The following is a 27,393-nucleotide window of genomic DNA, read 5'->3' as shown; positions in this document are numbered from 1 at the left end:
CTGAAATTATTGAACTCTAGTAATCTTATGGTAGCGTTTTTAGGATTTTCTAGGTATAGTATTCGGAGAAGGCAATGGCAACCCACTCCAGTACTCTTGCCTGGAAAATCCCATGGGCGGAGGAGCCTGGTAGGCTGCAGTCCACGGGGTCGCGAAGAGTCGGACATGACTGAACGACTTCACTTTCACTTTTCACTTCCATGCACTGGAGAAGGAAATAGCAACCCACTCCAGTGTTCTTGCCTGGAGAATCCCAGGGACGGGGGAGCCTGGTCGGCTTCCGTCTATGGGGTCACACAGAGTCGGACACGACTGAAGTGACTTAGCAGCAGCAGCAGCAGGTATAGTATTATGTTATCAGCAAACAGTGATAGTTTTATTAGTCCTTTTCCAATTTGGATTCCTTTCATTTCTCTTTCTTCTCTAACATGTCTAGGACTTCCATAATTCTGTTGAATAAAAGTGCCAAGTGGATATCCTTCATCCTTGGCCTTGTATCTGAACTTAGAGGAAATACTTTCAACTTTTCACCATTGAGTAGGATGTTAGCTGTGAATAGGGCTTGTCATATATGGCTTTATGATTTTGAGGTAAGTTCCCCCTATGTCCACTTTATGGAGAACTTTATATCATAAATGGGTATTGAGTTTTATCACAATAAACTGTGGAAAATTCTGAAAGAGATGGTAATACCAGACCACCTGACCTGCCTCTTGAGAAACTTGTATGCAGGTCAGGAAGCAACAGGTAGATCTGGAAATGGAACAACAGACTGGTTGCAAATAGGAAAAGGAGAATGTCAAAGGCTATATGTTGTCACCCTGCTTATTTAACTTATGTGCAGAGTACATCATGAGAAACGCTGGGCTGGAGGAAGCACAGGCTGGAATCAAGATTGCCAGGAGAAATATCAATAACCTCAGATATGCAGATGACACCACCCTTATGGCAGAAAGTGAAGAGAAACTAAAGAGCCTCTTGATGAAAGTGAAAGCGGAGAGTGAAAAAGTTGGCTTAAAGCTCAACATTCAGAAAACTAAGATCATGGCATCCGGTCCCATCACTTCATGGGAAATAGATGGGGAAACAGTGGCTGACTTTATTTTTTTGGGTTCCAAAATCACTGCAGATGGTGATTGCAGCCATGAAATTAAAAGACGCTTACTCCTTGGAAGGAAAGTTATGACCAACCTAGACAGCATATTCAAGAGCAGAGACATTACTTTGCCAACAAAGGTCCATCTAGTCAAGGCTATGGTTTTTCAGTGGTCATGTATTGATACAAGAGTTGGACTGTGAAGAAAGCTGAGCACCGAAGAATTGATGCTTTTGAGCTGTGGTGTTGGAGAAGACTCTTGAGAGTCCCTTGGACTGCAAGGAGATCCAACCAGTCCATCCTGAAGGAAATCAGTCCTGAATATTCATTGGAAGGACTGATGCTGAAGCTGAAACTCCAATATTTTGGCCACCTTATGCGAAGAGCTGACTCATTTGAAAAGACCCTGATGTTGGGAAAGACTGAAGGCAGGAGGAGAAGGGGACAACAGAGGATGAGATGGTTAGATGGCATCAGTGACTCAATGGACATGAGTCTGGGTAGACTCCGGGAGTTGGTGATGGACAGGGAGGCCTGCCGTGCTGCAGTTCATGGAGTCGCAAAGAGTCGGACATGACTGAGTGAACTGACCTGAACTGAATTTTATCAAAAGCTGTTTCTGCATCTATTGTGATGATCATATAGTTTTTAATTCAATTTGTCACTGTGGTGTATCACACTGATTTGTAAATACTGAAAAATCTTGCATCCCTGGAATTTTAATCATAGTGTATGATCCTTTTAATGTAATGTTGGATTCAGTTTGCTAGTAATTTGTTTAATATTTTTGCATCTATATTAATCAGTGACATTTGTATGTATTTTTTCTTTTTTGTGGTATCTTTGGTTTTGGAGTGACAGTGGCCTCATTGAATGAGTTTGAACGTATTCCTTCCTCTGCAAGTTTCTGGAATAGTTTCAGAAGATTTAGGTGTTAACTATTCTATTAAAGCTTTATAGAATTTGCCTGTTAAGTCATCTGATATGGTATCTTTTGGGGGAGTTTTTAAAATCACAGATTCAATTTTAGTATTTAAAATTGGTCTGTTCATGTTCTCTTTTTCTTCATTTTTCACTCTTGGGAGATTGTACCTTTCTAAGAATTTGCATATTTCTTGTAGGTTGTCGATTTTATTGACAAATAGTTGCTTATAGTATGGGCCTTTTTATTTCTGTGGTGTTGACTGTAACTTCTTTCTCATTTATGATTTTATTGATTTGGCCTCTCTCCATGTTTTTCTGGATGAGTCTGGCTAAAGGTTTATCAATTTTGTTTATCTTTACAAAGAATCAGCTTTTATTTTTATTTATTGCTTTTAATATTTTGACATTTTTATTTTTAAAAATTTTACTGTATAGTTGACTTGCAGTGTTCTTTTAGTTAAGGTGTATAGCAAAGTGATTCAGTTATACACATACATACATATATTCTTTTCTGAAGAACCACCTTTTAGTTTCACTGATCTTTACTATTGTTTTCTTCCTCTGTAATTCATTTATTTCTGATCTGATCTTTATGCTTTCTTTCCTTTTAATTAACTTTGGGTTTTGTTTTGTTCTTTCTCTAGTTGCTTTAGGTGTAAAGTTTCAGATTTTTCTTGTTTCCTGACGTAAGCTTGTATAGCTGTTAACTGTTTTCTTAGAACTGCCTTTGCTGTGTTCCATGTTTTGGATCATCATGTTTCTGTTTTCATTTATCTCTAGGTATTTTTTCGATTTCCTCTTTGATTTCTTCAGTGATCCATTTGTTACTTAGTAGCACAATGTTAAGCCTCCATGTATTTCTGTTTTTTGCAGTTTTTTCTTGTAGTTGATGTCTAATTTCATAGTGCTGTGGTCAGAAAAGATGCTTGATAAGATTTCAGTTTTCTTCAATTTATTGAGGCTTGCTTTGTGGCCAAGGACATACTTTGACTGTACTTGTATAAGTACCGCATGTCAATCCTGGAGAATGTCCCATGTGCACTTGCAAAGAATCTGTATCCTGCTGCTTTTGTATGGAAGGCTCTATATATACCAATTAAGTTCATCTGGACGAATGTGTCTTTTAGGGCCTATGTTTTCTTATTGATTTTCTGCCTGGATCATCTGTCCATTGAGGTAACTGGGGTGTGTTAAAAGTCCTCCCCTAGTATTGTGTCACTGATAATTTCTCCTTTTATGTCTATTAACGGCCTTGAATATGAGATTTTGATATAGCAGTCTAGGTATACACACAATTGTTTTAAGTTGCTGATTTCTTAATTTCAAATGCACTTCAAGCATCCTGAAGTTTTACTCTCTTCCTCTCATGATTACTGGTTTCAATATCATATTTGAATGTGGATGATTTCTTGCATTGTGTTCCTATGTGTCCAATTGTGTATCCTATGGGTGCATGTATATTTACAATTGCTCTCTCTTCTTCTTGGATTGATTCCTTGATCATTACGTAGTATAGTTCTTTGTTTCTTGTAAAGTGTTTATTTTAAAGTCTATTTTGTCTGATACAACTGTTGCGACTCCAGCTTTCTTTTGATTTCTATATACATGGAATCTCTTAAACCATTCCCTTACTTTGTCTTCATGGCTTCTAGATCTGAAATGGGTCTCTTTTCAGCAGCATATATATGGGTCTTGTTTTTGCACCCGTTCATTCATTTGTATCTGTGTCTTTTGGCTCAAGCATTTAATCCATTTACATTTAAGATGGTTATCTATGTATGTTCTTATTGCCATTTTGTTAATTCTTTTGGGTTTGCCTTTGAAGGTCATTTTTTCCCCTCTTTTGTTCTCTTGTGATTTGATGGCTATGTTCAGTGTTTGGATTTCTTTTTCTTTTTTGTATATACTTATTACAGAGTTGATTTGCAGTTGCCTTGAAGTTTTGATACAGCAGTCTAGGTATACATACAATTGTTTTAAGTTGCTGATTTCTTAATTTCAAATGCACTTCAAGCATCCTGAAGTTTTACTCTCTTCCTCTCATGATTACTGGTTTCAATATCATATTTGAATGTGGATGATTTCCTACCTTTTGGGTAGGTTTGCCTTTACCAATGAGCTTTCCCATTTCCTAATTTGCTTGTTTCTAGTTGTAGACTTTTCTTTTCTGTCTAGAGCAGTTCCTTTAGCATTTTTTTGTAAAGCTGGTTTAGTGGTAATGAGTTCCTTTGGCTTTTGCTTGTCCGTAAAGCTTTAGATTTCTCTGTCAAAACGTGAATGAGTCTTGCTGGGTAAAGTAATCTTGCATGTAGGTTTTTCACTTTCATCACTTCAAATATAATGTGCTACTCTCCTCTAGCCAGAGTTTCAGCTGAAAAATCAGACAATAGCCTTATGGGGGTCCCTTATATGTTATTTGTTGCTTTTCATATTTTCTGTCAGCTTGATTACAATGTGTGTGGGCATGCCTCCTTGAGTTGATCCTCAATGGTAGTTTTTGCACTTACTGGGCTTGGGTTACTGTCTCCTTTTGCACATTAGGAAAGTTTTCAGTTATTATCTCTTCAAATATTGTCTCAGGCCCTTTTTCTCCCTTTTCTCCTTCTGGGACCTCTATAATGCAAATGTTGGTGCATTTGACATTGTCTCAGAGGTCTCTCAAACTGCCCTCATTTCTTCTCATTTTTTTCTTTATTCTGTTATGCAGTACTGACTTCCACCATTCTGTCTTCCAGCTCACCTATCCCTTCTGCCTCATTTATTCAGCTATTGATTCCTTCTAGGGTGTTTTCACTTCAGTTATTGTATTCTTCAACTTTTTGGCTGTTCTTTGTATTTTCTAACTCTTTGCTAAAAATTTCTTACAGGTTTTTGCACCGTGCATCCATTCTTTACCTGAATTTTTGGATCATCTTTACAATCATTACTCTGAGCTCTTTCTCAGGTAGATTGCCTATCTCCATGTCACTTAGTTGTTCTGGGGGTTTATCTTGTTCTTTGTCTAGAACATAATCCTCTGTTATCTCCTTTCACCGGGATTTTTCTTTCTTTTTTATTTTTAAAAATATCTTTGGTTGCCCTGGGTCTTCATTGGTGTGTGCAGGCTTTCTCAAGTTGCAGAGAGTGGGGGCCACTCTCTAGCTTGGTGCATAGGGCTTCTCGTCGTGGTGGCTTCTCTTATTGCAGAGCACAGGCTCTAGGCACATAGGCTTCAGGAGCTGCAGCACGTGAGTTCAGCAGTTGCGGCTCGTGGGCCCTAGAATCTGCAGGCTTCCGTAGTTGTGGCACATGGGCTTAGCTGCTCCATGGCGTGCAGAATCTTTCTGGACCAGGGACCAAACCCGTGTTCCCTGCCTTGGTAGGTGGATTCCTATCCACAGTACCACCAGGGAAGTCTTTGTATAGATTTCTGTTTTTATGTATGTGGAAGGTTAGTTATGTTTCTTGACCTTGGAGAAGTGGCCTCCGTGGGGGATGTCCTCTGTGTCCCAGCAGTACACTCCCCTTTTGTCACCAAAGGGCCAGGGACCAGGTGGTTCTAGGGCAGGTTCTGATCTGCATTTCTGGACTTGGTTCTGTAGGCTGCTGGATTGTAGTTTTTTTGCTTCTGGTGTCTGCCCTCTGGTGGGTAGCGCTGGGACTTGATAATGACATAATGTGCTTTCTATTACTCCTTTTACAATAGAATTAGTTTTCCTCCAGGAATGAAACAGAATCATGTTTTATTTCAGTTAAATCTTAAATCTTGCCTTTTGACTCTGCAAACCAACTTCCAATTATGATTTTTATCTGTTGGAAGTGTTCCATCTCCTTGACAAAATGAAATTGTCTCAGAATGAAGTGAAAAGCCCTTTAGGAAAATGTGAAAGAAATTTATCTTTGCTATCATAAAAAAATCCCATTCCCCTCCCATCCATATTCCAAATTTCATTTTAGCTTTAATTTTTATAGTGAACTCATACAGAAACACGGGGCCAGTGGACTGTTAGGGCCTATGACAATGGTGGCTTGGAGGCCAGAATCTAGATACACATTTATACACAGGAAGAACAGCTACCTCATCACATATTTCCATTGGCTGAATATGAATATATCGAATGTCAGAATCTAATATACAAAGTGTTTGTCCCTAGCTCCATAATATACACTTCCCATAGAAGAGCTTTCAAAAAGTATTTGAGCTTCTAAGAAGGTAACCCTTCTTTGTCTTCTATCACTGTCTCTTCCGGAGTAAGTATCTTTAAGGCATTCAATCTGCTCACTTTGTTCACTCATTTTAGTCACTAGTCATAAAAAAAAGTAGCCAGAAAAGGTGGAGCAATCAGGCTATCTTTTGTTACCTGACAGTGTGGTAATATCTGGTTTTTGTAAGATATTATATAATTATATAACATATCATAAGATTAATTTAAATAATTGTATATAATATATAAAATTACAAAATATTATTTAAAAATTATTGTGATCAAAAATTAAAGTATAGGCTTTTCATAACAAATATTATTGCTACAAGAAAATTATACCAAGATCAGTTGAAAAACTTTCACAGGAACAGCTTTAGAATATATGAATGCATTTAACCAAATGCTTCTGGCTACATTAAAAAAAGTAATTCAGAATAAACATTTGACTTATAGAGAATATAAAGTAATTCAGATTCTCAGTAGATATGAATTGCTTCTTAAAAACTTGGATAGATAATTCATTTTGAAGGTAATGCCAACATAGAGTATTTTTACACTTTTAGAATTAGATTGTTGTTCAGTCACTCAGTTGTGTTCCACTCTTTGCAACCCCATGATTTCCCTGTCCTCCACCATATCCTGAAGCTTGCTCAAATTTATGTTCATTGAGTTCGTGATGCCATCCAACCATCTCATCCTCTGTTGTTGCCTTCTCCTCCTGCCTTCAGTCTTTCCCAGCATCAGGGTCTTTTCCAGTGAGTTGGCTCAGTTCTTCCAAAGAATATTCAGGACTGATTTCCTGTAGGATTGACTGGTTGGATCTCCTTGAAGTCTACGGGACTCTCAAGAGTCTTCTCCAACACCACAGTTCAAAAGCATCAATTCTTCAGCACTTAGCCTTCTTATGGTCCATCTCTCACATCCCTACATGACTACTGGAAAAACCATAGCTTTGACTATGTGGGCCTTTGTTAACAAAGTGATATCTGATTTTTAACACTCTTTCTAGGTTGTCATAGCTTTTTTTCCAAGGAGCAAGTGTCTTTTAATTTCATGGCTGCAGTCATTGTCCACAGTGATTTTGCAGCCTGAGAAAATAAAATCTATCACTGTTTCCTTTGCTTCCCCATCTATTTGCCATGAAGTGATGGGACCGGATGCCATGATCTTAAGATTTTGATTGATACAGGATGCTTGGGGCTGGTGCACTGGGATGACCCGGAGGGATGGTACGGGGACGGAGGTGGGAGGGGCGTTTAGGATGGGGAACACGTGTATGCCCGTGGCAGATTCATGTTGATGTGTGGCAGAACCAATACAATATTGTAATTAGCCTCCAAATAAAATAAATTAATTAAAAAAAAAAGATTTTGATTGTTTGAGTGTTAAGCCCACTTTCACTCCCCTTTTTCATCTTCATCAAGAGGCTCTCTTTAGCTCCTCTTCACTTTCTGCCATAAGGGTGGCATCATCTGCTTATCTAAGCTTACTGATATTTCTCCTGACAATCTTGATTCTAGCCTGTGATTCACCCAGACTGGCATTTCACATGATGTACTCTGCATATAAGTAATAAGCAGTGTGATAATATTCAGCCTTGACATAATCCTTTCCCAATTTGTAACCAGTCCATTGTTCCATGTCCAGTTCTAACTGTTGCTTCTTGACCTGCATACAGGTTTCTCAGGAGGCAGGTAAGGTGGTCTGGTATTCCCACCTCTTTAAGAATTTTCCATAGTTTGCCAAGATCCACACAGTCAAAGGCTTTAGCAAAGTCAGTGAAACAGAAGTAGATTTTTTTTCCTGGAATTCTCTTGCTTTTTCTATGATCCAACAGATATTGGCAGTTTGATCTCTGGTTTCTCTGCCTTTTCTAAATCCAGTTTGTATATCTGGAAGTTCTCAGTTCATGTACTATTGAAGCCTTACCTAGCTTGAAGGATTTTTAGCATTACCTTGCTAGCATGTGAAATGAGTGCAATTGTGCAGTAGTTTGAACATTTTTGGCATTGCTCTTCTCTGGGATTGGCATTAGACTAGTGGGGTTTAACATTAGCATACAAAATTTTCAGTTTCTCCTCTCTGGTTTTGGTTTTCATTTTGCAATCTGATGACTTCTACTTTTGACTAGTTTCTGTCAATGTTCAATGTCAAGTTCACTTTAATATCCCTTTTATTATTGATATCTCTAACACTAATGTATAAAGCTTCAAAAATTCATCTGGGAATGAAACGTAGTCTTTTGTTCCTCATAAATGCCTCAGACACTTTCTAAAGCCATAAAAGACTCCAAGTTATTCTTTAGAGTGGAGACTTCTTTAAAGGTTGTAATTGTTTTCTCTCATGTCCTTTTATAAAATCACAAAAATATGTAACTTGCTTAAATTGCAGACATTTTAGATGATGCCTGTTTCTGATTTGTGCACATTATTTTCCACTCTCTGGAGCACAAGTGAAAGTGGAAAAATGTTTTGAACTGAATGAGTGAAAAGGGCAACTAAAAAAACATACTGGCATAATTTAAAGGAGAAAAAATCCTCTAATGAGAATATGACATAATATAACCCTTAAAAATCTGGCTAAGGAGTTTGCAGTCCACTAGGTTATTCCAAATGCTTCAGTATCTATCCCCTTCCTTCCTTGGTACCTGGTGCACCTGTAGAGAGAGTAATGGTAGTGTTGTACACTGCCTCCCTTCAGAAGGATTCGTGGGGTGAAGAGCTGGAGAAAGTTGTAAGCTATGGACAATGTAAGCACTCTTACATCTCTCTGCTGCCACACTACAATCACTGGTGTTCACAGCATCACAGGAGAAACCAAGGACCATTCTAAACATCATGAAATCTGTGATCCAGTCCTGCCCTTGTTCTTGATGGTTATAGGACACTGAGACTCACATAATCACTCTGAGAATTGGTTTTATCATCTCTAGAATGGGTCCGAATCATTGTTCTTGACAAAGCTATACTGCTGATTAAAATGAGCTAACAGTTGTTTCAGAAAAATGGAAAACTATAATGTAGATACGTTATTCCAGTATTTCAAAACTTAGTAAAATGTTCTTCCTAGGGCAAGCTTTTCATAAATGTTTGGTGAAGGATGACTGGAGCAGAGTTTATTATTGCATTCACATGATCAGTGGGGGCTCTGAGGGAGTATATTGGGTGAATGGGGTAAGTAAGAGTGGGGAGGCTCATAGTAACCCAGGTGAAGCTACTGTCCATCCTGTTCTTGCTTCCAGAACACATTTCCATGAGCTGCATCCTAGCAAATGTTTTGTAAAGCAAAGTCTTTCATACAAGACAGAGATGAATAAAATTCAGAGCTTTTAAAGACCTATATAATATTCTTAGGTTTTTTTTTTTTTTTGTCCATAGAATTAGTTTCTTAGATTTTGACGATTTATGTAAATTCATATATTTTTTCTCTAAGTATACATTGCAACATACTACATTTCATCAAAATACAATGCTCCTTTCACATTTTTGTGTGAAGAGGGTACAATTGAGATTGATTTTTTTTTTTCTTTCTGCCATCACTACATATTGTCTAGAACTCCGCTGTAACACCTAGTAACAGAATTTTGTATGTTGATTAAGCACTTGTTTGCATGTCTGTATCCACTAGACTCTAAGATCATAAAGGAAATAGTGTATATTATTCACCTGTTTTAACCTACTGCATCCAGAATTTCTAGAAAATGATTGGTATTCATCATTCGATTCAAAAAATGAATGAGTTAATCACCCATTGATCACTAAAACAAAGTATAAGATAATGCCTAACACTGAAGTACATTTACTGAGCATTCATCCCATTTCTCCTTTCTTCTTAGCTGGATTCTAAAACATGTCTGAAGAGATCTAGTTCCTTTTAGTTTTAAATATATATGATATGAACTGATTTAGGCATTCCTGTGTGCCTTCTTCTAAGATCATACCAAAAACGTTTCTCAAATTTTCCTTTGCTTAATTGCCGCCTTCTGCTTTTCCTGCTTGCAAAAGCAATGATTAAAGATAAGTCTGACCCATGGAAATGTGAAGGGAAAGGAATCAACTAGAAGAATAATTATTCAAAAAAAAGACATTTCTCACACTATGCTATCTATATTGGTTTTAAGTTAAGTTGCAGCACTAAATGTCCCAAAGTTTTCTCACCTTGACATGTCTTTCCATTGAGCATGAGCTGATAGCCAGGTGGACAGATACACTGATAGCTCCCAAAGGTATTTTTACACTCATGCTGGCAGGTGTCTGTATTTTCACATTCATTAATATCTGTGCAGAAAGAAAGCAGAATATGTAAGTACAAAAAACAAAGGCAGAAACTGTGACAGAATCAACTATAAACAAGCTTTTGACATACAGTAGACAACTTAGTGATTTTATACTCATCTATTTAAAAAGGCTCAAAGTGGTTTCATATCAGGATCTGTTTTTAATGGAGTCCAATATAAGCTGTCCTATATTATAAAATATGAACACCTCTTTTGTGTATAAATGTATTTGAACTGAAACCCCAACCTAGCCAATTTCAATGTTACTTAATTAAGATTAGAACAACAGATGAAACAGAACTGTGCAAGATCCCAAACTACTAAAGTGCTAAACTCTTGACAGAACAGTAGAATTTACCTAAAAGATAAAGTTTCTAATGAGATTAACTGGAAAAAGAAATATTCTTTTCTATTTTATTTAAACTGTAGTTGCCTCTCCAACAGCCATGTGTAACTTTCCCATATGCAGATATCATTTAGTGGAGGTGGTTTTATCTTTGCAATAGGAATATTTATCCAGCTTATACAATTATAAAGTATTTCACTAATGACAACTGCATATACATAGTTGCTATGTTACTTTGGGCCAGCCACTTAACTTCTCAAGATCTCAGTTGATTCTTCTGCCAAGAGGAGTCATAAACACAATCTCCTTACTTCTCACAGGTTTGTTGGAAGGTGCAAATATAATAAGATATGAACATTTTATGAACTATAAAGAGCTAATCTACCTGCTATCACTAAAGAAAATTAAGAAAACAGTAATAAAAAGGACAGATAGAAAGATAGTTTAAAATTAATTGCTATTTGCTTTCCGAATCAGGGATGGGATTTGAGAGGCCTAGATTTACTGTCCCAACTGTGTTTTGCCTAATAGTAAAATCTGCCAACCAGTGTTAGAAGAAAGAGGAGAAGATGGTATGAAATGGGGGCAGTAGGGCTGTGGGCTGGAAGTGAAGGGAAGAGAAAGTGAAAACTTGGAGATGACTCAGAGCAAAAAAGAACCTGTTCATTCTGCAGATGCTCAGATTATAACTGCAATGATTCAAGCTGTTAATGACAAATACTCATCAAATATTTGTCATTGTTTTTGCCCCATTTTAGTTACCCAAAGCATTCAGGGCTGCACTTGAGTTATTTTAACATTTTCCCTTTATAATCTGCTTTAACAAAAATGACAACAGAAATGTAAATCATGTTGAACTCCAAGTAGTTTAAAGTGGCCCTAAGTGTGATTTCTATGTTCAGAAGCAACGTTTCATTCATTTTCCCTAATAAGCTTTGGAATAAATTCCTTAAAAAGCGAAATTTTAGCCCAAGTCTAACAAAATGCCATGGTGTTAATCTGAATCTTTTGTAATCTGTCTATCCCAGATGGTTAATTAAAGAAAGACATTTCGTGTTTACTGCAAGTTGCTTGTTACATAATTCCAAAGCTGTCTGCAGTCATAGTGTGAATTTCTTTATTAGTACAAACACCATAAAATATTCACTGTATTTTAAGAAATATTTCTAAGCCTATTCAGTGGTCCCCAATAAAACTTAAATATCCAGTAATTAACTAGTTATAGAAGTTAACTTTAGATTCTCCAAGACGGGTCCTCACTCTGAAGTAGTAACTGCCTTACACAGTAGATTGTTTTGGGAATGTAATTCACATAAATATGTTAGTGTAATATAAACACAGAGACAAAGAAAACATTCATAAGACTTTACTGATGAAATTACAGGGCATAGATTGTGGTAGAGAAAAGGAGACATGGTTACCAATCAAGGACACTTTCTTAAAATGACTTGGACCTTCAGATGATTTAGAAATCAACTAGATGGTGTATGGTGTGGGGAATATTGTTTCCCTCATTTATGAAAGCATAAGCAAAGATTTTTGGTGTAGAAGAAAAGAGTTGTCTGAAACAAAGGCAGACAGTGGGATGTTAATAGGATCTGAAAACTTCTCAGTGGGAATGACTACTTGGAAGAAACTTAGAAAAACGAAATGTTAGATGTTAATTCTATGGAAAGTAAAAAGTTTCACTAGTAAATAGGTCAAAATTGTGGGCATAAAAAATTACCAATGGGGAAAAAAAACCCAATAAGAACAGTTTGAAGCAGGCTGAGAGCAATGTTTGATATCCTGCCAAGAACAGTAGAGTCCACAGGCTTAGTATTAATAATTAAGTAGTATTTGACCATATGTGGAAAAATGTTGCGAGTTGTTAATGAATGTATGAATGTTTCACATTCAATAAGTAAAAGAAACGAGCACTGTCCACAATTCAGGGAAGATGATCACAGGTAGAAAATTCCATATACATCATATTAAGCTTTAGGTACTTCAAGACAGCAGATAGAAAAGTTCTGGGAACATTTGGGGCTAAAGGATAAAGGCTTGAAAGTGTAAGGATCTCAAGAGTTTGAAGGTCCAGTAGAGGGGAGATGATGTGAGAAGCTGAGTCCACCCAACAGTGACAGAGGACACATGTCAAAGACTACGATGCAGGAACAGGACTTGGAGAAGGGCAGAAAGAGAAATGACAAAAATTGAAGTCAGATGGTATTCTTTAAGTACTTAAAAAAAAAATGTTTAACAGAGAGCACATTTGGGAGAGAATAAATGAAGCATAGAATACCTAAGAAAAATGCAATACCATGAGGTTGGCATAGGGGTCTTTAAATTTAAACAGAATTTCATTCTTTCCTCTCTTGCCTCCCCGCTCCCTTTCTTTCTTGTTTTCTCATTTCTTTGACCAAACTGCAGGGCTCATTTGTGCTTGCTAATTCCTCTCAGTGTATAGTTCCATGACATGCAAACTGTGGATACTCACAGAAAATTGAATTATTTGAACAACAGATGGAATTGTTTGCAGTTTAACTGAAGACAGGGTCTTCATTCTGGAGTTGGAAATTACACTTCACTTTTGTAAACAAATTAAGTTACAGACTTGTAAATGTAAAGGTACTGAAAGCACACAATTTAGAACAATGGAAAAAAGTTTTGTCCTGACTTACATTATCTTTTCAGTGACTCACATATATACAAAATAAATCAGAGAAGCTGCACGGGGAGTGTGGGACTACAGTCAGGGCAGTGTTGTATGTTCATACAGAGCAAGCAGTTGACGCAGTAGCAGAGAGTTTCCCTTTAAACCCACTGCTTTAGCATCCGTCGGACAAAACCATAATCTGCTAGTACTGTATTACGGTGGTAATATGCATATTCTCTTTAAAAAAAAAAACATATTCTGAATGCCACTGCACTTTGCTTCTATATAGCATTAAATATACTAACACTTTCAGGGTTAATTAAAAGAGAAATTGCCAACATAAAACAGGAAACGATCAGAATGTACACATGTAAATACATTACTCATTTGAGAAAACTGGCAATTGGTGTAGGTGCCAGAGTAAATGTCTTGAAGCTTTGAGTCATCCCATATCTGAAATCAGGTGTAGTTCACTGCACCCAGACTCTCACGGGTGCTGTACGTATGCTCAGACTTTGGTCCATAAGAGAACCCACAGAAAGGAAATGGAATATGGCTGACATTTACCTACACATGTGTCAAGGCTCGCCTCAGAGCCTTCGGGGCAAGTTTTCCTAATAGTCCTTCTAGTCCTGGAGAGAGATGTTCTGCTGTTCCTATACTCTGAGTAGGAGCTGTAGAGATGTGAGTACTGTCTGTAATGCTGTTGAGGTTGATAGTTGTTTCTCATGGGGGAGAAGCGTGCAAGGTTATAGCTACTGTATTGATTGCCATAATTTGGCAGCCTCTCCAGTCCAGCGCAAGATTTCCCGTCCCCTAACAAATGTTGTCCTGGTGGACAGATACACTTGAAGCTGCCAGGGGTGTTGAAGCACTGATATGCACAAGGCTTAGGCACTTGTTCACATTCATTAATATCTGCTCGTGTGCCATGATACATAAAAAAGAGAAAAAAAAACACAACATACACACATATACACACAGAAAACACAGGAATAAAGAATCAGTCTGTGAAACAAACTGAAAACATTATGTTACCTTCCAAAGCTGGGAATATAGTAATTTTTCAACTGCTGTAAACTTTTGAAAAAGCTTTCATCATTAAGATATAACTATATAGAGAGATTCTATGATTCTCCCTAAACACTGCTTTACAGTAGAAACAAGTAGGATTACAATGGAAAATGTGGTCTTGAACCCAGAAAAACGAGAGTTCAAAGCTAATATAGATCTTACTTTCGTTGGTGAAGAATGCAATCATATCTCTAGTTAGAGTTTAATTATATTTTTGATCACTTAGTGCTTCTAATCTTTCATATAATTACAAATTTCAGATGCAGGAATATTGGTACAACTACAGTCAGTTTTATTTTCCTTTTTTTTTTTGAATCAATAATTACTCATGAATAATCATGCTTAGCACATTTTCTTAACAAAAATTAAAAAGAAGGAAATGACACAAAATCATTCTTCCTAAGAAACTCACAAAGTTCAAAAATGAAAGCTATCCTTCTTTCCTAGATCAACACAGAGTATGTACTCACAACACTTCTTATAAAGTGAATAAATACCAGAGATCAAAACCAAATTCTTTAATTCATTACCAAAGTGCCATGAAAGAAAACAACTAGAATAAAGTAGTAAATTTTGCTTTAATAATTATTTCAGTAGGCAAAAGTTAAAATTAGCATTTTTAATCTCTTTAAGGCAATGGCCCTACCTTCTTTACAAATTTATCCCCCAGCCCAATTGCTGACACTCAGCTTCAAGTCAAACAAGTGAACAGCTGAACATATTTCATTCTGCTAGGTCACTGTAATAACTTATCATAATGTTAAATTATATATAAATTACAATACCTAAATAGAAGATTAAAATTACATGCATTTCTATTAAATAGTATTTATTTTAAAAGAGTTCATAATAATGATACTACTATAGACATTTGCTGTGCACAAAGTACTATGCTAGGAACTACATAAAGACAGTACTAAATTTTTATGGAAGAATTCACTATAAAGACAGGACAGGCTTGTCTCTTTCTGGCCATAAGGACAGGTTGTCTCTTAAATAGATAACCAAGGCATCTAATTTAAAAAGTATAATAGCATGCAAACCAGAAGCCAGTAATTAAAAGCTCAACACAAGTTTTTTGCTGCATGTAAATGTAAATATTCTGAGGTAGAATATTTTATAGGTCAGTTTCTTGATTATAAATGTGTTAATTTTAAAAAAGCATATGGTTACCTTCTTGAAGATACTTTCTATCTACCTGCCTTACTTTACACTCCATTATAACTAAGATGGAAACAAATAGGCAATTGGAAGAATTAAATGAGATTCTTAGCACCGGGAATGGTATATAGCATGTGCTAAATATATGGTAGATAAAGTGCTAATTACCAATTCACTTAAAATGTGTTCACATTTTAATCCCTCATAACTAAGCCTTCATAGTACATACAAATATACTTCACATTCAAATAAAATGTATCTATACAAACATATCATGTGCATAGCGAGACAATCAATGGGATAATCTTCATAATTAAGTTGTCATGGTAATTATACCACACCTCACTTTGATATGTGTAGTTTATACTAAGCATTCTGTAAGTAGTTATTATTACCACTTGAAAGTCAGTGTAAGTTGAACTCAATATGAAGTCTCTAAGAAGTAATTCAAACTGTGTAATGGATTACTTAAACCAACTTACTCTTCTAAATGTAGCAAGAAAGCATTTGAAAACACAGTGGTCCTAATCAAGTTGGTAGGTAGGGGTGGTTAATTGTATTAACAGTTTTATTAACTTGATAAGAGTTTCTTTTAACTTACCCAAACAGGGTCTTCCAAGTCCTTGAGACCGGTACCCTCTTGGACACACACAACGATAGCTGCCTCTTGTATTCTCACATATCTGGTTATATCTGCACTGATGGGTCCCATCTTTACACTCATCAACATCTATGAACGTGGAGGCAATAAAAAGCAATAACATTTCCTCTTTCAAAACCTGAGGTCACTATATTTAAAATGAACATTTTAATTGTTTAGAATGCTGCATTTCTTACCATGTGATTGAACCCTGCATTCAGAAAAGCTGGGTTCAAGTCCCAGCTCTGTCACTTACTAGAAAGCTTAGTTGCTCAGTTGTGTCCGACTCTTTGTGACCCCATGGTCTGTAGCCAGCCAGGCTCCTCTGTCCATGGGGATGCTCCAGGTAAGAATACTGGAGTGGGTTGCCATGCCCTCCTCCAGGTCACTTGTTAATTGGCTTCTTTTCCTCTTTCTGCTCCCTACTATGGATAGAGTTTTGTTCTCAGCTTTCTCTTCCCTTCTCTATACCCCTCCTCCTTTTGCCATCGTATTTATTCTATTAACTCTAATGAGCTTCCTGATGTAGATCTAGAGCAGTAGTACCACACTGCTTCTCATCTACAGACTCAGATTTCTAGCTGCTAGCTGGTCATCTCCATCGCCATATTTTACTAGAACTTCAAACTCGGCATGTTCAGAGTATCATTACTCTTATCATTACTCTCATTTATGATAACAGCATTCTGTTTCCCCCAAACTGTAAACATCAGAATTCTCTTTAATTTATTCCCTAAACTTCTAAGATTGAGTAATTCTACTTCCTTTGAACAAAGCCATGTATCCCCGTTTTCCATTTTCATGTAACTATATTTTTGCTATAGCTTCTTAAACAGTCTTCTGATCTTTCAGCTTATGTCTAATTAATCTTATACATAACTAGAGTCAATATTCTTAAAAATACAGTTACACATAACTGTATATGAGGCTATGAATTGGCTATTCGTAGGAATTTAGAAAAACATTTACCTATATCCATATTGCTGAAAACAGTCTTTGCAATCTGATAGTCCACTCTCCCATTTAAAAAAAATTATACTAAACCTCCTTGTATCTCAACAAAGACCAACAAGTGGTCACTACTCCTTCATTTATATCTACAATCTCCCCTCTCTCTTACATTATTTTGAAACAAATCCAAGGCATATTTTAACTTTATTAATGTTTCATTTCAAAATTCTTTTTTCCCCCCATTTTTAAAATGAGAAACTTCTGTGTTTCTCAACAGAAACTCAAATTTCTGTGTCATTTCAAGACTTGTTCAAGATCAGATAGCTGTTAAGGAGGACGAATTTTAACATGTTCTCCGTAACTCCAGCTCTTTCCCCCTCATACAGGGCCATTTTTCTTTCCTTTTACTATCACCTCCACATACTGACATCCCATTCGAGGATAATTTAAATATGATCACTCCATGACATGGCCATTAGTCACTCCTATTAGATATGAGCACTCTTTTGAGTACTCTTACACAATTTTATCTGTACCTCTTTTTTTTAAATAAACTTTCTTTAATTTTTGGCTGTGCCGGGTCTTCGTTGCTGTGCACGGGCTTTCTCTGACTGCGGGAAGGGGAAGCTCCTCTGGTTCTGGTGTGTGGCTTCTCATTGCAATGGCGGGAAGCGGAAGCTGCTCTGGTTCTGGTGTGCGGGCTCTCATTGCAATGGCAGGAAGTAGAAGCTGCTCTGGTTCTGGTGTGCGGGCTCTCACTGCAATGGCTTCTTTCATTGCGGAGCACAGGCTTTAGGGCGCATCAGCTTCAGTACGTGCAGCGCGAGGGCTCAGTAGTTGTGGTACATGGACTTAGCTGCCCCAAGGCATGTGGAAGCTTCCTGGACCAGGGATTGAACCTGGGTCTCTTGCTTTGGAATATGGATTCTTATCCACTAGACCATCAGGGAAGTCCTACTTGTACTTTTTATGGCATTTCATCTTGTATTACTGTTTTTTTTTTTTCCTTTTGGTGAGGCAAGTGGAGTTGGCTGATATATCCCAGGCGATTTTAAGTACATGAGAACAGGAATGCTATCTGCTTCAGTTCTGTAAATTGTGAAGCTCACAGTTCTGTCAACTATGGCAGACTAGCACAGAATAGGCACACAAAGAACAAACTTAGGGAGAAATATAATTTACTTCACTGTCTGGTTATTGATTTAACATTTAATGAAGTTATAATTATATTTTGAACTTTCAATAAGTCTCTACAAACATAAGTTTTTCTTAACCCCTCCAATGAAATTCTTAAATATATGCTAAATTTCATATTAGAAATTATGTGAGATAATATTACTGTATGTGGATATTAAACTATATAAATCAATTGTGTAATTCATGGGAGCTCAAAATGGTCTAAGTTTCTTGGTTGAGCTTTCATTTCCTGGTATAGTTATGATGCTGGGACTTCAGAGCTTAACCATACAAGAAGTTGGTAGTAAAAAGCCTATAGAAAAAGATATTTCTTTGTTGGATGAAATTTATTCTAATCATGAGTTTTAAACAAGGATGCCTTACTTGGCTTGTTGACAGTAAATGGATCTCAGTCACTGAAATAGCCAGACACTCACCAATGCAGGTTCCGTTTTCTGCCTTGGTCATTCCGTTTGGACAGAGATCAATGCATTTATAGCCACCACGAGTGTTCTTGCAATGCTGATCTGGTCTGCATACATTCTGTCTACACTCATTTATATCTTGATAAAAGAACAAAGATAATGCAGATTGAGAAAGTGATTTCTTCCACTTTTTCATAAAAATATGCCTTTGGATTTTAAGGATAAATAATATAGATGATGATATAATCATGGTATAAGGTTGAAGTGTTTAAATCCATCAAGGTATGTAACACACTTTATTTTAGAACATAATGATAAAAATAAAAAATATTACATCACATAGATGGAAGCCATGCCAAAACATTTCCCCCTCCTGGAAAAATAAAAATTATATGTATATTTAATTGCTGAGTTGTGTCCAGCTCTTCGTGACCTCGTGAACTATAGCCCACCAGGCTTCTCTGTCCAAGGAATTCTCCAGGCAGAATACTGGAGTGGGTAGCTATTCCCTTCTCCAAGAGATCTTCCAGACCTAGGGATCGAATCTGGGTTTCCTACATTGCAGGCAGATTCTTTATTGTCTGAGCCACCAGGGAAGCCCATATATAACTATATACACACATATATCATGGTTTTGTGAAAAAATGGTAATATAATAGAGAACATGTTAAAAATGGTTTTAAAATTGGAAAGTGAAACTTGTACAACATTTGTTTCCTTTTGTTTTTGCATAGATCACATAAATGGTGCCCTATATCAGACACAACCCATAGATTAGATCAGACAGCATTAAGACATTACAAAGGTGTCAATGCTTTGAATTCATAGCCCTTGCCTTACCCACACATTTTCTGCCTTTGAGTTGATACCCAGGTTCACATCCACAGTGAAAACTTCCTATGGCATTGAAACAGCGGTGGTGACAGGGGCTGGATTCTTGACATTCATTAATATCTGTTAAATAAAACAGAACTTTCATTACATGCTGCTAGAAAACAGGTTAGTTTATCCGAAATGTTTAATATTTTAGTGATCTTTGATCAATATTATGTTTAAGATCTTCCCTAAAAAGAATCCAATCTAACTGTTCTCAAGGGATCTGCTAGATAATTGATAGAATTAACTGCTAGTGAGGGTTTCTCTCTTCAACACTATCCCAAGATTGACATTTGCTATTGCTTCAGAGCTATGTTGATGCGATACTTCTGTAGTTTTGCTTACTATATGGCTCCCACTCCTGTTTTTAGGAACTTTCAGCCCTGGAAGATAGCTGACAGAATGAAGTACTGAAAATAACTAATAATAAAGTTAGGGTCTTCTGCAACATCTTTTGAAATTTGAACTTTCTTCTGGATTTTTGCTGTTATCAGCCTGATGCAGGTCTTTATCACCTTGTGCTCAGATGACTGCAGCAACGTTAGCTTTTATCCTCATCTGTAGTCATTGCCAAGTTAATCTTTGTGAACATCATCTGGGTCACAGTGTAATGGAAAAAAAGTGAAGGTGTGAATTCCCCCAACTGACATGTATGTATTTGTATTTTGTTCCTTCTCTTTTTTCATTCCTTCTGTTCCCAGAAAAAGGGAGACGACTACTTCGATTTAAGAAAAGTTCCTCTACTTGAGCTTTTGATCTCTGTGGTCTGTCTTCTCCTTCCTCACTAAGATAAGAAGTGCGGTCCACCAAGCATTTCCTCCTCTCATATGTTCTTAAAGCTCTTCGTCCTTACTGCTGTCTTTCCTATAACCCTGTAGCCATAATCAAATCTTTCCTTTCTCAGCAGAGTCCCTCTCTCAGGTCTATACTCACCTCAAGCTCCTGCCACTTCTCTACTGTCTTATTCCAAACCCTTAGAAGAGCAAAACGTATTTTAGGGTCTTCGTGTTCTCATCTTACATTCCTAAATTTGAGATTTCCAGTGTCTTATTTTGTTCTTATTTTCTATTTCAAATCTTCTAATTTAATCTTTCAAAATCTGTACATGTCATATAAATGCACAAATGTGTTAACATCTTTTTAAGTTATATTTTTATCTTGTATTGGGCTATAGTTGATTTACAATGTTGGTTAGTTTCAGGTGTATAGTAAAGTGGTTCAGTTACATATATACATATATCCATTATTTTCCCATATAGCTTATTACAGAATATTGAGTAGTGCTTCCTGTATTATACAGTAGGTCTTTGTTGATTATCTTTATTATATATGTGTATGTGTGCTAAGTCACTTCAGTTGTGTCCAACTCTTTGTGACCCTATGGACCTTAGCGTGCCAGGCTCCTCTGTCCCTAGTATTGTCCAGGCATGAATACTGGAAAGGATTGTCATTTCCTACTCCAGGGGATCTTCCTGACCCAGGGATCAACCCTGCATCTCTTATGTCTCCTGCATTGGCAGGAGGACTCTTTACCACGTGGGAAGCCTATATATTACTGTGTTTATCTTTATCCCAAATTCCTCATTTATCTCCCTTTGGTAACTATAAATTTGTTTTCTGTGTCTGTGGGTCTGGTTGCTTTATAAATGAGCTCACTTGTATCATCTTTTTAGATCAAATGTATAAGTGATATCAAATAATATTTGTCTTTCTCTAGTTCATTTACTTTGTATGATAATCTATGTTACTGCAAATGACATTATTTCATTCTTTTTATGAGTGTGTAATATTCCATCATATATATGTACCACATCTTTATCCATTCATGTATAGATGGACATTTAGGTTGCTGCCATGTCTTAGCTACTGTAAATAATGCTGCAGTGAACACTGGGATCCATGTGTTTTTTCAAATTATTATTTTCTCCAGATATATGCCCAGGAGTGGAATTGGTGGATCATATGGTAGTTCAATTTTTAGTTTTTTTTAGGGAACCTCCATACTGTTCTCCATAGTGGCTGTACCAATTTATATTCCTACTAACAGTTGGAGTATTCCCTTTTCTCTGTACCCTCTCCAGCATTTATTATTTGTAGGCTTTTTAATGGTGGCCATCCTGACTGGTATGAGGGGATACCTCATTGTAGTTTTGATTTGCATATCTCTAATAGTGATGTTGAGCATCTTTTCATGTGCTTTTTTGGCCATCTGTATGTCTCTGAAGAAATGTCTATTTAGATCTTCTGCTCATTTTTTGACTGGGTTGTTTGCTTTTTCATATTGAGCTACATGAGCAGTCTGCATATCAATCCCTTGTCAGTTGCATCATTTGAAAATATTTTCTCCCATTCTGTGGGTTATCTTTTTGTTTTGTTTATGGTTCCTTTGCTGTGCAAAAACTTTCAACTTTAATTAGGTCCCATTTGTTTGTTTTTATTTCAATTATTTAGTTCAATCCAACTCTAGGAGGTGGATCCAAAAATATATTGCTGTGATTTATGTCAAAGAGTATTCTGCTTAAATTTTCCTCTAAGTTTTATAGTGTCCAGTCTCACATTTAGCCTGTAATCTATTGAGTTTATCTTGGTATTTGGTGTTAGAGAATGTTCTAACTTTATTCTTTTATGTGCAGCTGTCCAGTTTTTCCAGAACCGATTGAAGAGACTGTCTTTTCTCTAGTATATATTGTAGACTCCTTTGTTATAAATTAATTGGCTGTAGGTGTGTGGGGTTTATTTCTGGGCTTTCAGTCTTGTTCTGTTGATCTGTATTTCTGTTTTTGTGGCAGTACCATACTGTTTTGATTACTATAGTTTTGTAGTATAATCTGAAGTTAGGGAGCCTGATTCTACCAGCTCCATTTTCCTTAGAATTGCTTTGGCTATTTCGGGTCTTTTATGTTTCCATACAAATTTTAAAATCTTTGTTCTAGTTCAGTGAAAAATGTCACTGGTATTTTGATAGTGACTGCATTGAATCTGTAGATTGCATTAGGTAGTATAGTCATTTTGACAATGTTGACTTTTTCAATCCAGGAACATGGTATATCTTTCCATTTACTTGAATCATCTTTGATTTCTTTCATCAGCATCTTGTAGTTTTCAGAATACAAATCTTTTACCTCCTTAGGTAGGTTTATTCTGAGGTATTTTAATCTTTTTGCTGTGATGGTAAATGGTATTGTTTCCTTAATTTATTCTTAAGTAACTTGTGATTTTTTCTAATCTTTTGCTGTTAGTATATAGAAATGCAACAGACTTCTGGGTATTAGTTTTGTATACTGAAAATTTCCCCAATAAATTTTTGAGCTCTAGTAGCTTTCTGGTAGTACCTTTAGTATTTTCTATGTTTAGTATAATGTAACCTGCAAAGAGTGACAGTTTTACATCTTCTTTTCCAATTGGGTTCCTTTTCTTTCTTTCTTCTCTGGCTTCCATGACTAGGGCTTGCAAAATTATATTGAATAAAAGTGGTGAGAGTGGACATCCTTGTCTTGTTCCTGATCTTAGAAGATTCTCCATTGAGCATGATGTTTGCTGTGGGTATGTCATATGGCTTTTATTATGCTGAGTTAAGTTCCCTTTATCCCCACTTTCTGGAGAGTTTGTTCATAAAGGGATGTTGATTTTTGCCAAAAGCTTTTTCTGCATATATTGAGATGATCATATGTCTTTATTCTCCAGTCTGTTACTGTGGTATATCACACTAATTGATTTGCAGATATTAAAAAATTCTTGCATCCCTGGGTTAAATCCCATTTGATCATGGTATATGGTTCGTCTGTTCATGAAAGTCACTCAGTCATGTCCAACTCTTTGTGACTCCATGGACTATAGAGTCCATGGAATTCTCCAGGCCAGAATTCTGGAGTGGGTAGCCTTCCCCTTGTCCAAGGGATCTTCCCAACCAGGGATTGAACCAAGGTCTCCTGCATTGCAGGCAGATTCTTTACCAGCTGAGCTGCAAGGGAAGCCCAAGAATACTGGAGTGGGTAGCCTATCCCTTCTCCAGTGGATTTTCCTGACCCAGGAATTGAATGGAGTCTCCTGCATTGCCTGCATATTCTTTACCAACTGAGCTATGGTCTGTTCTATTTATTCCTGATTCAGTTTTGGGAGACTGTACCTTTCTAAGAATTTGTTCATTTCTTCTAGGTTGTCCATTTTATTGGCATATAGTTGTTTGTAGTATTCTCTTACAATCCTCCATATTTCTGTGGTGTCATTTGTAATTTCTCCTTTTTTATTTCTAATTTTATTGATTTGAGTCCTCTCCCTTTTATTGATGAGTCTGGCCAAAGCTTTATCAATTTTATTTTTTCAAAGAACCATCTTTTAGTTTAACTCATCTTTTCTATTTTTGTTTTGGTCTGTATTTCATTTATTTTTGCTCTGATCTTTATGATTTATTCCCTTCTACTAACTTTGGGTTTTGTTTGTTCTTCTTTCTCTAGTTGCTCTAGGTGTAAGGTAGATTGTTTATTTGAAATTTTTCTTGTTTCCTGAAGTAAGATTGTATTGCTATAAACGTCTCTCCTAAACTGCTTTTGCTGCATCCCAACGTTTTTGGATCATTGTGTTTTCATTTTTCTGAGTCTTTTTTGATTTCCTCTTTGATTTCTTCAATGATCCAATTTTTTTTTTTTTTTTGGTCATTTAGTCTCCATGTATTTGTGTTTTGGGCAGTTTTTTTTTTTTTTAATAGTTGATGTCTAATTTCATAGTGCTGTGGTTGCAAAAGAAATTTCAATTTAATATATCAAGGTTTTCTTTGTGGCTCAGTATGTGATCGATCATGGAAAATGTTCCATGTGCACTTGAGAAGAATGTATATTCTGCTACCTTTGGATGACATGCTCTGTAAATACGAATTAAGGCCATCAGGTCTAATGTGTCCTTTAAGGCCTATATTTCCTTATTGACTTTTTTCTCTGATCCATTCATTGAGGTAAGTGGGGCATTAAAGTCCCCCACAATTCTTGTGTTACTGTTGATGTCTGTTAGCATTTGTCTTATATATTGAGGTGCTCCTACGTTGGGTACATGTATATTTGCAACTATTATCTCTTTTTGGATTGATCCCTGGATCATGTAGTATTCTTCTTTGTCTTTTGTGACAGTCTTTATTTGAAAGTCTATTTTGTCTGATACGACTGTCACTATTCTAGCTTTCTTTTAATTTCCATTTGCATGGAATACCTATTTCCATTCCCTCACTTTGTATAGTCTCTAGATATGAAGTGGGTCTCTTAGACAATATAGATGAAAGTATTTATTAGTATGTATGTTCTTATTGCCATTTTGTTAATTCTTTAGGACTTGCTTTTGTAGGTCCCTTCCTCTTTTGTTCTCTTCTATTGTGATTTTGTAACTATCTTTGGTGTTGTGCTTGGATTGATCTTTCTTTTTTGTGTGTATATCTATCATAGATTTTTGGTTTGCAGCTATTAATACCATGAGGTTTTTATATAGCAGTCTATAAACATACAAGATTGTTTTAAGTTGCTGGCGTCTTAATTTCAAATGCATTTCCAATATCCTGCATTTGTACTCTCCTCATGATTGCAAATGGCAACTCACTCCAGTGTACTTGCCTGGAGAATCCCAGGGATGGAGGAGCCTGGTGGGTTACCGTCTATGGGGTCGCACAGAGTCGGACACGACTGAAGCGACTTAGCAGCAGCAGCATGATTGCTGGTTTGATACAATTTTTGTTTGTAAATTATTTTCTATCTTTACAGTTTGTTGGACTTTACTGATGAACTTTTCCATTTATAATTTTCTTTTTTTTTAGTTGTGGTCTTTTCCACCTAGAGAAGTTTCTTCAGCATTTGTTGTAAAGCTGGTTTGGTGGTGCTAAATTCTCTTAGCTTTTGCTGGTCTATAAAACCTTTGATTTCTCTGTTGAATCTGAATGAGAGCCTTGCTGGGTAAAGTATTCTTGTTTATAGGTTTTTCCCTTTCATCACTTTAAATATATCATGCCAGTCCTTTCAAGCTGCAGAGTTTCTGCTGAAAAGTCAGATGATAACCATATGGGGATTCCCTTGTATGTTACTTGCTGCTTTCCCTTTGTTGCTTTTAATATTTTCTCTTTGGTCTTTAATTTTTGTCAGTTTGATAAATATGTGTCTTGGCGTCTTCCTCCTTGGGTTTATCCTATATGGGACTCTGTGCTTCTAGGATTTGAATGTCTACTTTCCCATGTTAGGGAAGCTTTTGTATTTCTTCAAATATTTTCTCAGGACCTTTCTCTTCTCCTTCTGGGACCCCTTTAATGTGAATCTTGGTGCTTTAATGTCTGAGAGGTCTCTTAAACTGTTCTCATTTCTTTTCATTCTTTTTTCCTTATTCTGTTCTGTAGCAGTGATTTCCACCAATACCAATCTCTCTTCCAGTTCACTTAACTTGCTCTTCTGCCTCATTTATTCCGGTACTGATTCTGTCAAGTGTATTTTTTTACTCTTCTAGTGTATTTTTCATTTCACTTATTGTATTGCTCAACTCTGTATTTTTTTTTAGTTTTCTAGGTCTTTGTGACACATTTCAGGTATCTTTTCCGTCTGTGCCTCCGTTGTCTTTCTGAGATCTTGAATCACTTTTACTGTCATATCTGAATTCTTTTTCAGTCTGATTGCCTTACTCCACCCCACTTCGTTGTTCTTCTGGGCTTTTATCTTGTTCCTTCTATTGGAACATACTTCTCTGCTGACTCATTTTGTCTAACTTTCTGTGTTTGTGGCCTCCTTTTCTCAGGCTGCAGGTGTGTAATTATGCTTGCTTCTGGTATCTGCCTCTGCATGATAATGGCCCAGAGGCATGTACAGGCTTCCCAGTGGGAGGGATTGGTGCCTGCCCACTGGTGCAGCTGGGTCTTGTCTCTCTGGTAGGCAGGGCCATGTCAGGGGTATGTTTAAACATAGCTGTGAGCTCAGGCTTTAGGCAGTCTGTATGTATTTTCACCCTGTTGGTTGTTTGGCCTGACGTGTCCAAGCACAGGAGCCTTCAGTCTGTTGAGTGGGCCCAGGTCTTGCTATTGAGACCTCTGAGCAAGCTCATGCCAATGAATATTCCCCGGAGCCTCTGCCTCTAGTGTCCTTGCCCACATAGTGGGCCTGAGCTGACCCCTCCCCTCCAAAAGACCCTCTGAGACCCACAGGTAGGTATGGCTCAGGCTCTTATGTAGTCACTGCGTTATTATGTTCCAGGGCATGTAAAACCTTGTGTGTGCCCACCAAGAGTGGGATTTCTGTTTCTCCCAGTCCTGTGGAGCTCCTGGCCTTCAAAGTCAAATGCTCTGGGGGCTTCTCCATCCAGTGTCAGACTCAGGCTAGGGAGCCTGACATGTGGAGCTCAGAACTCTCACTCCCCAAGGGAGAACCTCTGTGATATAAATATTTTTCACTTTGTGGGTTGTCCACCAGGTAGGAATGAAATTTGATTACATCACAAACGTGCCCCTTCTATCATCTCATTGTGGCTTCTTCTTCGTCTATGGATGTACAGAATATCTTTTTTGGTAGGTGTCAGTCTTTTTCATTCGGCAGTTAGTTGTAAGTTTGGTGATTTCACGAGAGGAGGTGAGTTCAAGTCCTTCTGCTCTCCCATTTTGTCTGCTCCCCGCTC

At 36.9% G+C, this 27,393-nt stretch overlaps 1 protein-coding gene across 3 annotated transcripts in view; it reads right to left on the bottom strand.

Annotated features, from left to right (window-relative positions):
- The window catches only part of HMCN1 (hemicentin 1), a 539,309-nt gene that overhangs the window by 6,080 nt on the left and 505,836 nt on the right, over window positions 1–27,393 (bottom strand). For 2 of the 3 annotated variants that reach the window (XM_061383493.1, XM_061383492.1), the window contains 5 exons: window positions 19,732–19,845; window positions 18,904–19,029; window positions 16,301–16,429; window positions 14,032–14,382; window positions 10,362–10,481 (listed from right to left, as the gene is read on the bottom strand). In XM_061383493.1, the coding sequence (XP_061239477.1) occupies window positions 10,362–10,481; window positions 14,032–14,382; window positions 16,301–16,429; window positions 18,904–19,029; window positions 19,732–19,845 (840 nt within the window). The remainder of the gene's footprint in view (window positions 1–10,361; window positions 10,482–14,031; window positions 14,383–16,300; window positions 16,430–18,903; window positions 19,030–19,731; window positions 19,846–27,393) is intronic. The other variant, XM_061383494.1, reaches the window with a different exon arrangement.

The sequence above is a fragment of the Bos javanicus genome, chromosome 16, assembly GCF_032452875.1.
Source record: "Bos javanicus breed banteng chromosome 16, ARS-OSU_banteng_1.0, whole genome shotgun sequence".
Lineage (NCBI taxonomy): Eukaryota > Metazoa > Chordata > Mammalia > Artiodactyla > Bovidae > Bos > Bos javanicus.
Note: the sequence above shows the minus strand (reverse complement) of the source record. Positions and strands in the feature narration are given on the sequence as shown.